Here is a 12,322-nt window from a genome sequence, read left to right on the forward strand (position 1 = left end):
GCCCAGCCAAGCCAAGAGTGTGAGTCCAAAGGGCTTCGAGTTCCAGGAGTTTGTACATCTTTTCTGTGCTCGGTGGCTATGGGCCTTTTTGGTGTGCCATTTCTGTTTGTGTCCTCTTCTCTCCCTATCCATTGCTCTGTCTTCCTTCCTTATGACTAGATGTACTCTGCTCCTGTTTTATGACCTCTCTCTCTCTCTGAGCAGACTTTGAGCTTGGGGTCCTGTGGCTTATTGCTTGAATCTCTCCTTAGTCCCTGATTAAAATGTCTGAGAGTAAGAGTCTTACTGCCTCTGCCTGTCCCTGTTTGGGCAAAGCTTTGTATATCTGACTGTGTCATGGCTATTGGCTAACATAGGGGGTAGGTACGTACCCTTCTTCCCAAAGCCCGATTATTTTTTGGAAAGGACAGGAGGAAGGTAAGGAGCCACATGGTTCAAATACGGTCTTTTTTCCTTAGATGGACCATGTGGCAGACCAGTCCTTCTCAGCAGGGGCTGTGAGCAATGCGGGCCCATGTTCCTAAGTCCACGGACCGACTGACAGGTTACCGGCTTTTATTCACAGGGGCCTGAAGAACCTAAGCTAAAGTGGGAGCACATCACAACCCTCATCACAAGCCTCAGAGAATTTGTGAGATCCACCGACCGAAAAATCATAGCCACCACTCTGTCCAAGCTGAAGCTGGAGCTGGACTTCGACAGCCACGGCATCAGTCAGGTCCAGGTGGTGCTCTTCAGCTTCCAGGATGCTGTAAGTATGAACTTCTGCCAGTGTTTTTCCACAAACTCCGGCGAACATTAGTCAGAGGAATAGAATGAAACTTAAGTTCTCTTACCTCTCTTTCTTCAGTAATCTCAGTGAATTCTTTTCTCTTCGGATAAGTGTGAGATGGTTGCCCTTTTGTGTGCTTGTCAGTGTGAGATTTGTGTTTTCTAGGCTTGCATCCCCCAGAGTTAGATATACACAAAATTGTGCACCATGTAAAATAACAAAACTCATCAACATCTCCATGACCAAACTTTGTTCTTACGAAATCATGTAGTGGGTCACTATTTTGGTGACTTGAGCAACAGACCACACTTGAGTCATGCATGCTCTCATTCTGTATGAGAGGTGCCATCTAGTGGCTATTGAGAAAATGACCGTACAGGTTGGAATGACCACTACTGAATAAAACCAATAATCCCCACCTCCACCCCATCCCAATTACAAGTAAACATGTTTGTTTAATAAATACTCACTATTTTGTAGCCAGAATTATATTTCAGAGTTCAGGGCATCACTGAATGAAAATTAATGCACATGATCTCATGAGACATTGCTGAGGATTCCTCTCTGTCAAACAGCTGCTAAGCAACACTTCCAAAAGCCTGATTCAAAACCATATGCTATTCTTGAATGAGACTTATCTGTGGAGCTCTGTACCAAAAAAGCCTGAAGCTATTCCTAGAAGGCCCTTTCTGGATATAGATTTAGATAAGAGAGTTCTTGACACTGTCTGTGGTATGAATATAGAAGCACTTTGCATAATTTTATTTAAGTTCAAAAAATAATTCACCCATAATGTATTTATTGCTCTTATGTAAAACTAAAGGCCCAGTGCATGAAATTCATGCAAGAGGAGGCCTTCCTTCCCCCGGCTGCTGGCATCGGCTTCCCTCTGGCATCTGGGACTTGGGCTTCCCTCGGGTGCCCGGGCTTCGTCTGGAAGGTGTCTGGAAGGACCTCTGGTCTAATTAGCATATTATACTTTTATTATTATATATTATCTTGACAATTATAATTGGAGCATCAAATTTTTCCTGGTTTAAAACCAAATTATGATCCTTCAGCATCTACTGATGTTCTCTGAGACTCTGTGTCAACCACCTCGTCTTTGGGCTTTATTGTGGGTGGGGACAAGACTCCTGACTTGATTGAGGTCATGAAAGCAATTAGCAAAGCCTATCATTAGTATTCAAAATTAAAGGCACACTTACACTGCAAGTAGGGAAACCCAACCATCTGGGAATAGAATAAAATAATTCAGTGAATTCGCACTTGCCCACATAATTGACTTTCAGCCTGGATGATGGAAAGCAAATTGGCTTGAAGAATTCAGATTGAGAGTGCTTTAGTTATCACACACACACACACACACACACACACACACACCCTTGTTCACTCACTGTCCAGAATGGGGATAACCTAGAGAATGGGCCCTGTGTAATGTACTGTTTAATGAAAAACTGGGAGGAGCAAGTCATGGTCATAAGGGCTCCCTCTTTCATCTTCTGTGTGTGACTCTTGGGAGAAATATTCAGTTTACCAGGTGTTATACCCAGTATTAAATTTAAAAAAAAAAAAAAAAAAAAAAAAAAAAAGCAGGAAACGCCTTTAAGAAATGAAGGTACTAGGACAGAGTCATTTTGATAGGATTTTCTAGAGCTGTAGTTGGCAAACTGCGGCTCTTGCGCCACATGCGACTCTTTGGCCCCTTGAGTGTGGCTCTTCCATAAAATACCACGGCCTGGGCAAGTCTATTTTGAAGAAGTGGCGTTAGAAGAAGTTTAAGTTTTAAAAATTTGGCTCTCAAAAGAAATTTCAATTGTAGTACTGTTGATATTTGGCTCTGTGGACTAATGAGTTTGCCAACCACTGTACTAGAGCAAGTGAGAACCGAGCCCTGACTCATTTTCTTGGGAGTAACTACTGTGAGGAACTCCTCCGGCCCACTCCCCTCTACCTGAGAGATTTTGATGAAGACGGAGCAAGGGAAAGAACTCCAGCTTTTAGTGCAGGATTGCAGTGAGCTCACCTCCCCAGCTACCTCAAAGAGCTCTAGTCAGAGAAATGTTAGAAAAGTAGCCTCTTTTCTTAGAGGCCAGTGTCAACCAGTAATGAGTGGATTTAATCCACATTATAAATAAGCGATAAAGGTTATTTTAAAAAGGTAGTGCATGTGGTTTAAGCATACAGTGGAATATTGTTTACCCTTAAAAAGGTAGTACTCACATATTCCACTAAGTGAAATAAGCCAGTCACAAAAATACTGTATGATTCCACTTGCATGAGTTACCTACCATAGTCATATTTGTGGAGACAGGAAGTGGCGGCTGCCAGGGGCTGTGGGGAGAGGGTAATGTGGAGTCATTGCTAATGGGTACGGAGTTTCCGTTTTGCAAGATGAAAAGGGTTCTGGTGATGGACAGTAGTGATGGTAACACAACAGTGTCAATATACTTAATGCCACTGAACTGAACACTTAGAAATAGTTAAGACGGTAAATTTCATGTAATATTTATTTTACACAATTTTTTAAAACAAAAGTAATCTGTATATCTATTTCAGTGTCTATTTAAATGTGTGAGCCCGGCCAGCCAGCATGGCTCAGCGGTTGAGCATGGACCTATGAACCAGGAGGTCAAGGTTCAATTCTCACTCAGGGCATGTGCTTGAGTTGCAGGCTCGATTCCCAGTAGGAGGCGTGCAGGAGGCAGCCAATCAGTGATTCTCATCACTGATGTTTCTATTTCTCTCTCTCCCTCTCCCTTACTCTATGAAATCAATAAAAGTATATTTTTAAAAATAAAGAAATGTGTGAAATATTACTGCTCAGTTTAAAAAGGTGCCCTTACAACAGAGAGCTTTAATGTGAACAGCTTTTCTGGAGTGTCGTAATGGATTATTCCCACTTGCAAAGATGTAAAGAACTGGGGGAAGGAAACCAAGGTATGCACTGTGGCAAGTATGTAGGTAGCACATACATGCTCATTTCTCTCCTTTACCTGCTTTTTCAGGGCACCAGAGTATGGCGAAGCACTCAGTTGGATAAAACAGCAGGATCATAACATTTAAGAAAAGTGTTTATTTTATTTTTTTAAAGACTTTTTTAAAAAATATATTTTATTGATTTTGTAGAGAGTAAGGGAGAGAGATAGAGAGTTAGAAACATCGATGAGAGAGAGTCATCGATCAGCTGCCTCTTGCACACCCCCTACTGGGGATATGCCCGCAACCAAGGTACATGCCCTTGACCAGAATCGAACCCGGGACCTTTCAGTCCCCAAGCCGACGTTCTATCCATTGAGCCAAACCGGTTTCGGCAAGAAAAGTGTTTATTTTTAAGAAGCCCCTCAAACTCTTTTCCCCCCTAATCTCCTCCATCATTCAATCTGTAGACGTCATGAAAGATGGAAGCTGCGTGTTCTCTGTTTTAATAGAGCACCCTTCTTGTTTAGCCAGACTGCCTTTCATTTAAATAATGTATCTCATCTGCTTACATGGGGTTCACTGAACTTTAAATTGAAGTGGCAGTTTTTTCACGTGACATAAATTATTCACAACTCCAGGTGAAGAGTCCTTTTTGTTGTTTTGTTGATAAATCCAAATGCTTGCACCAGCTAGGTTATTAGCAATTAAAAATTAATCAAAATGTCACTCTCTTCAGGTGAATAAAGTTCTTCGGAATCATAACATCAAGCCACACTGGATGTTTGCCTTAGACAGTATCATCCGGAAGGCAGTGCAGACGGCCATTACCATTCTGGTTCCAGGTCAGAAACACGTAATTACTTTGTAAATATTTAGTGTTTGATGTTTTATATTGCTGTTCATCTATCATTTATGGTGTCTCCTTACTGCGTTTAAGACCAGACTAAGCAGGTTAGCCTTCTTTTTTTTATTAATCTTCTCAGTCAGCAAATGTCACTTATTTAGGGCATGCAGTCTGAGCCACGGTCCAGTAAGCAAGAGGTTTACTGTGAGTGAGGGAGACTTATTTCCTTGTTTTTAAAGAGTATGTTTGGATAAGAAGAGAAAGAAAACTACAAGTGACCCAAATACATGTGGGTTTCAATATGCAGGTATCTGTGCTCAGAAAACACATAAGCACATTCCTGTGTCACCTTTACCAAGTTCCCAAACCTGCCGTTGCCTTGAATGATATAGAGTCCTTCAGGATTACAGCTCTCAGAGTTCCTCCCAGGCCGAGTTGAGACTCTCCTGGAGAGAAAGCCCAGCAATCTGATTGTAATCCAATTTCCAGGTCGTTTTGACACACAGCCAGGTTTGGAAAGTGCTGGTCTGTGTTTGCAGTGAGATACAAAAGGGGCAATGTTGAGTGAGGCAAACTTCCAAAAGGGTTTTGATAGTCTACGTAGTAATAAAAGATTTTAAGCAAATCTCCCACCGTGTGTGTGTGTGTGTGTGTGTGTGTGTGTGTGTGTGTAGATAGATTTTAGATACATAAATTGGAAGCGTGTTCTATTGTACAATTTGTACTTGTATTTTAAAACATTCTAAAGTAGAAATTATAAAAGGTAAGTATAAACTCTTTTAAAATTTAGATTACTTATAAATGGTTCTGAGAACTTTTAAGTCACCATGAACACTTCCAAGTTGTGGAGGTTCCTCTCTTCTCTCAGAATGCCTGTTTGACTTGCGAGTGAGGGCACCAGTGTCAGTCTTTATATTGAATATCAGTAAGCATTAATTTCTTTCTTATGTAAGAAATGCCCCTTATACCTTGGCATCCCTGCACCTGTGCATTCTCCAGGCCTCAGACTCCTAACCTACCACAAAGTCTAAATTAGGCTCTTTGTTACTCTCTCTCCTTGGAAATGTTTTTCCCCATTTGTGACATTCGCCACAATCTGAAACTACTTTTATTTTCTTGTCTACTGGCTGATTCCTGCACCAGAGAACAACTATGTCCATTTTATTCTATTCTGTGCTGAGCACATTGTCTAAGTATAATTGGCACAAGTATAATTGTGCCAATGTTAGTTTCCTCCTTTTGACAAATATAGCAGGGTGGAAGGTATATGGGATTTCTTTGACTTATCTTTTCCACTGTTCTGTAAGTCTAAAATTCCTCCAAAACAGAAAGTTTGTGAAGCATACTGATTACCAACTGAAGGTGAAATGGGTAACATTAGGGAAAGGATAGGGTGAGCGCAGAGAGGCTGTCTCCTCCCATGGGTGACCCTGTGAAGGACCTGCTTTACCCAACCCATGCGTGGAACAGGCACTTCCTTTGTGAAAAGGGTTTGCTGAGGAAAGTGATTTGTCTGTGAAATTGGTGTCTTGAGGCCCCTGGGAGTCTCAGATGACAATTGAAATTACTGCGTGAAGGGACTTTTTTAAAGTGGAAATTTTAGAGGAGAATTCCATGGAGAAAGTATTTTTTGTATTCCTCGCAGGATAGCGGAAGACAATGTGTACTGTATACTAGCTACCATTATGCAATTGATGGGTCTGTATGACAAGATGAACTGGTTTTAAGCATTTGACGGTTCCATCAAATTTCTAAATGTCCCTATTTTGTTATACAGTTAAGATTCAAAGGAGCTACATTAAAAATGCCTGTCTTCATGTTCTCCTGATAAAAATTCCTTTTAGGTGACAAATTACTATAATCAACCTACCAAATTTTGAAAGACGTACTAAACAAAACAACAGATTTAAAAGTATGCCATCATGAGCACATACATGTAGAGAGGACCCAGGTCTTGGTTTCATAACACCATCCTCTCTAATAAAAGAAAAACATGCAAATTGACCGTACCTCCGCTGCACCCACAAGCCACGCCCACCAGTCAATCAGTGTATGTAAATTAACCCAACCAAGATGGCGGTTAATTTGCATATCCAGGCCAGAGCGAAGACTAAAGACAGTGTAGAAAGAAGCCAAACGCTTCCGAAGGGAGTGAAGCTGCAGCGAAGCAAGCAAGTGGGGCAGCAGAGAAAGCAGGGAAGCAGGCAGGGTGGGGAGAAGGAAGAGAAGCCAGCAGGGCAATGGAGACCACAGCAGGAAGCCCTATTGCAGGAATCTTCCTGTAAGGGGCATCTAGTCTACCTAATAAAAGAGTAACATGCTAATTGACTGTACCTTCATGATGCTCACCAGCCAATCAGGAGTGTGTATGCAAATTAACCCAACAAAGCTCAAGGGTTAATTTGCATATGCAGGCCCCAAGCTGCTCTGGGCCTCTGAGCAGCATAAGAAGAGGAAAGGCAGCTCTGGCCAGAGCAAAGGCCCATTCTAGTTTCTTTAATAAAAGAAACGGGGGCTTCTTGGAGAAATGTTTGATTCAAGGCCTGGAATGGGGAAAATTCAAGATGAATGTGGGACATCTGATGATGCCAAAAAGTAAGGAAGTGCCCTCAAAAGGAAGGATGGAGGCTGGCTTATTGAAAGGACACTGGAAACAGCTTGAGGTTTTCCCAAAAGTCTAAGCCAGAGCAATTTGAGCAATAAAATAAAATGCATTGCATTATAGCCCATAAAATAAACTAAATATCTATGAGTCCATACTGCTATAAGTAATTGAATCAATTAATAAATATATGGAGAAGAAGGGCCAAGTCTTTGTTCTAGTAGAATTTCAATTAATAAGAGTAGAAGGAATGAAGGAAGTAGAAAATTAGGCAAACACACAGTAATAACAATTTCAGGCAAGAACCATTTTGGCTACTAAGATCAGTAGGCAGCCGAAACTGGTTTGGCTCAGTGGATAGAGCGTCAAGGTCCAAGGTTTGATTCCAGTCAAGGGCATTACCTTGGTTGTAGGCACATCCCCAGTAGGGAGTGTGCAAGAGGCAGCTGATCGATGATTCTCTCTCATCGATGTTTCTAACTCTCTATCCCTCTCTCTTCCTCTCTGTAAAAAATCAATAAAATATATTTAAAAATTAAAAAAATTAAAAAAGATCAGTAGGCAAAGGAGTAACGAGAAACAGGATATTTGAATGATCTTAGAGTACATCTCCCCACACGAAATTTGCTAATTACGAAGGGGAAACAGTGACTTTATAGTGGAGGAACCTGGCAGGCACCTTCTTTACCAAACTATCCAGGTAAACATCATAATGGTAAGATACATCAGCATCATGTACCTCCTAATGTGATGCACTTGGCACAGTATCATCTGGGTGCTATTCTTGCCAAAAATGCAGAGCCTCAACCTCATCATGACAAGACACTGGTGAACTGAAAATGACACAATGCCAAATCACTGGCCAGTACTCCTGGTAAGTGTGGAGGTCACGGGAGATAAAGAAATAGGAGGTATCTGTCACAGATTGGGAGAAACTGAGGAAACTTGGGCACTAAATGCAGTGTGGGATCTTGGATCAGAAAAAGGACATCAGTGGGAAAACCAGTGACATTCAAATAAGGTCTGTAGACTAGTTCATAGTATTGTATCAATGTTAATGTCCTGGTTTTGGCGATAACGTCAAAGCTATATAAGATATCAGGTTAGGGCAAGCTGCTAAAGGGGATATGGGAAGCTTCTGTACTATTTTTGCAACTTTTTGATATTCTTGACTACTTCAAAATCAAAAGCAAAAAAATAAAAAAAGTGCTCAATCTTCTTTCTTCCAAAAAGAGCACACGGAATGGAGAGTACAGTGCAAGCTCCTTTAGAGGTTTTTCTCCGGCTGTTTTCTCACGTGTCCTCAAAAATCTGCCATTAGATGACAGGTAACATCAAGCACAGGCTGCTGGTGGTGACCAGATGGAGAAATGCTGGTATAAGAGACCACGTTGGCAGTGCTTAGGCAGAGAGAACTGATAATGCAGGCATACTTCCTATATTAACAATCATTTTTAAACACTTGATACTACTACCAGTATGTTAAGCTGAATCAGTCATGTGACCCATGTCCACATGAATGTAAACCGGCCAACATTCTATGAGGATCTTAATGTAGGTATCATACCCTGTGCACTGACAAGTATTATGATTTTATTGTATTTGGCATCAAAAATACCCTGTGTTAAAGCAGGTTGCTCTAATTATTTTCCTCTGGGCAAACACCAGTTGCGTTGGGGTGGGGTAGGGCAGTGGGGATAGTATTGTTGCTTAATCCCCTCTTGTTGTTCTGGAAATGCACTGGCTCTAGTTTCCCACACATGAATTAATCACCGTCCATTTGTTACAGTCCCCCCTCCCTCTCCACTCCCTACCCCTTGTCCCTTTCTCCTGGCTCTCTCCTGACAGTCCACTCTGCTCTCCTTTCTTCTCAGAGGCCTCTGGGCTACCATTTGAGCTTCCTTCTCTCTAAAGCCCCTCCCTCTCTCTTCACCAGCCAAGACTTTCTTCTTCTCCAGACCCTGCTTAGGCCCTCTTCCTCCAGGAATCCTCTAGAGAGTAAGCCACCACTAGCTTTAATTATTGCAAAAGTGCTTTATTTACCCCCTAGCACTCTTAATACATGCACACAGGACTTATATATGTAACTAGGTCTATACCTGAGGCCATCTAAGATATTTTTGGCTGTATTAATTAGTACTTAAAATTTCATTGTATGGCTTTCTTGTATATTTACCCTAGTTTTCCTTTACCTTGTTATTTCTGGGGACAAGGACCGGGTGCTGTATCTCATTTGGACATTTTACAATGTGTTGAAAGACCAAAATAACAAATTTTCTACTTTCTTCAAAATGAGATAATTTTTAAAAAACTAAATTTTATTGATTTTTTTACAGAGAGGAAGGAAGAGGGATAGAGAGTTAGAAACATCGATCAGCTGCCTCCTGCACATCTCCTACTGGGGATGTGCCGGCAACCAAGGTACATGCCCTTGACCAGAATAGAACCTGGGACCCTTCAGTCCGCAGGCCGATGCTGTATCCACTGAGCCAAACCGGTTCCGGCTGAGATAATTTTTTAGTCATACATAAAATGATAATTTAAAGTATATAGAGTTAAGGGATATTTAAATATCAGAAATTTTCCCTTCCAAAAGGTATAGTCAACGGGATTATAAAACTTTAGTAGTTTTAAAATTTTCAGTTAGAGACCATAAAAGGAATTTAAGAATAATTTTAGAAAAAAGTTAAAAGCCTAATCTTATGTTCTAATTTAATCTAGAACTCTACTTTTTAAAATTATTTTTAAAATAAAATATTTTTTCATTATTTTGTTGCCTTCTTAAATACAGATAATCTAGAATAACTTTTCCATTCTGCCAACATTTTTTGAGAAGCTATTATGCCTTGGCCTCCAGACTAGGTGCTGGGTTTACAAAGTAAAACACTTGCTTTCGAGTCACTCCTACTGTAGATGATTTAGGAAATAGAATTTTGGAAAAAGAATTTGGAAATTGATAATGCAGAAAGCAGAGTAGAGGTGGATTTTGGTAAACCTTAAAAAATAAAGGGCACAGATGTGGAGAAATTGGAACCTTTATTTGGGGTTGTAAGATGGTGCAGCACTATGGAAAACAGTGGTGTCTCCTCAAAAAATTAAAAATGGAACTTCCATATGATCCAGAAATTGCTTTTCTAAGGATATATCCAAAAGAATTCAAAGCAGGATCTCAGAGTTATTTGTACAGCCAAGTTCATAGCAGCATTATTCACAGTAGACAAGAGGTGAAAGAGGTGGAAGTGTCCATTGACAGATGAATGGATAAAGAATATGTGGTACATATATACAGTGGAATATTATTCAACCTTAAAAAGAAGGAAATTTCAATACACACTACAACATGGATGAACCTCAAGGACATTATGCTAAGTGAAATTAACCCATCTCAAAAAGACAAATACTGTATGATTCTAATTATATGAGGGATCTATAGTAATCAAATTCATAGAAACAGAAAGTAGAATGGTGGTTGCCAAGGATATGGGGGAAGGGGAAATTAGAGAGTTGTTTAATGGGTATAGCGTTTCAATTTTGTAAGATAAAAAAGTTCTGGAGAATGGTTGAACAACAATATGCATGTACCCAACACTACAATTTGTACACTTAGAAATGGTGAAAATTGTAAATTTTGTGTCATGTACTTTTTAACCTTCAAAAAAGTAAAAATAAATAAATAAACAGAGAGAGATAAAAGAAGTCAGGGCTACATAAACTTGACCCTAAGAAGGGCAGTCTGGTTTTTATGAAAAAACAGTGAGTTCCTGTTTTGATTGTTGAATTTAAATGCCTGCCCAACAGGAATATCTAGGAGGTGTTGGATGTAACAGGATCAGGGCCAGAAATATACTTTGTTATCCCCACATTACAAGTATTTAAGCTTCATATATTTTAATGAGCTCACTCATATAGAGTAAATAGAAACATGAAAAAGTGAAGGATAGATTTCCAAGTTCCTGCTTTTAAAGGCAGGTCGTAGGCAAAAAGGCTCTGAAGAAGAGAAGCAGAAAGATTTTGAGGAAGGTACTATATGCAGGTCGGGTAAGGTAAGGAAAGAGTTATTTAGAAGATTTGGCAACTACTGAGCCTCTGGTTGTCTTGCCAGAGTGGCTGTATTGGAGTGGTGGGATGGGGTCTTCATTGTTCCCTCCAGAGCCCTCTCCCCCACACATCTGTGGCTCATTGACTCCTGGGACAGGCTTCAGGGTGTCTGTGAGCCCTCAGGAAATCTAGGCAAAATGTTGTATGAATGTGCTTTTCTTTGGGGGAGAACCTCTGCGGCTTTCAGATAGCCTTGCTAAAGTGAATATAAGCATCTGGCATTTTCAGTAGCCCCTCCTATCCCCTTACATTTTGACTGTTACAGGCAAAAAGCATTCTGTGTACTTACGTTTGTTTAGTGGTCGGCAAACTCATTCGTTAACAGAGCCAAATACCAACAGTACAACGATTGAAATTTCTTTTGAGAGCCAAATTTTTTAAACTTAAAACTATTGGGTCGGCAACTAAGTAATTGCGGATTTTAAAAAGAAAATCAAAGACAATTTTTTCATGGAACTAAATAACTTTATTCTGTAATGTATTGCCCATTTTGATCAATGACCTTTTGCCATCTTTCAGGCAGCATCATAATCCCACGTTCAAAAAACTTCTGGTTTTTATTAGCAAAAAACTGAATCAGGTACGATTTGACATCATCATCATTATTGAAATTTTTACCATTCAAGGAGTTTTGTAAAGATCGAAACAAAAAGTAATCAGATGGTGCAAGGTCAGGACTATATGGTGGATGTGGCAAAACATCCCAACCAAGCTCCATTAATTTTTGCCAAGTGACCAAAGATGTGTGTGGCCTTGCATTGTCATGATGGAATACAACACCTTTTCGATTTGTCAATTCGGGCCGCTTTTCTTCAACTGCATTGTTTAATTTCGTTAGTTGTTCAATGTAGACATCAGAATTGATCGTTCGGTTGGGTGGTAAGAGTTCAAAGTAGACAATTCCTTTGTAATCCCACCAAACTGATAACAAAACCTTCTTTTGATGAATATCAGCTTTTGATGTTGTTTGAGTTGGTTCACCTGGCCTGCTCCACGATCTTTTCCGCTTGATATTGTTGTAAACAACCCATTTTTCATCGCCAGTTATCAGTCGTTTTAAAAATGGATCATTTTCATTACGTTT

The 12,322-nt window shown here is 40.2% G+C and overlaps 1 protein-coding gene across 2 annotated transcripts in view; it reads left to right on the forward strand.

Annotated features, from left to right (window-relative positions):
- The window catches only part of MAP3K5 (mitogen-activated protein kinase kinase kinase 5), a 159,258-nt gene that overhangs the window by 133,886 nt on the left and 13,050 nt on the right, over positions 1-12,322 (forward strand). For both annotated transcript variants that reach the window (XM_084890655.1, XM_084890656.1), the window contains 2 exons: positions 566-751; positions 4,431-4,536. In XM_084890655.1, coding sequence (XP_084746781.1) covers positions 566-751; positions 4,431-4,536 — 292 coding nt within the window. The remainder of the gene's footprint in view (positions 1-565; positions 752-4,430; positions 4,537-12,322) is intronic.

This window comes from Pipistrellus hanaki (assembly GCF_964339955.1).
Source record: "Pipistrellus hanaki genome assembly, chromosome: 7".
Classification (NCBI taxonomy): domain Eukaryota; kingdom Metazoa; phylum Chordata; class Mammalia; order Chiroptera; family Vespertilionidae; genus Pipistrellus; species Pipistrellus hanaki.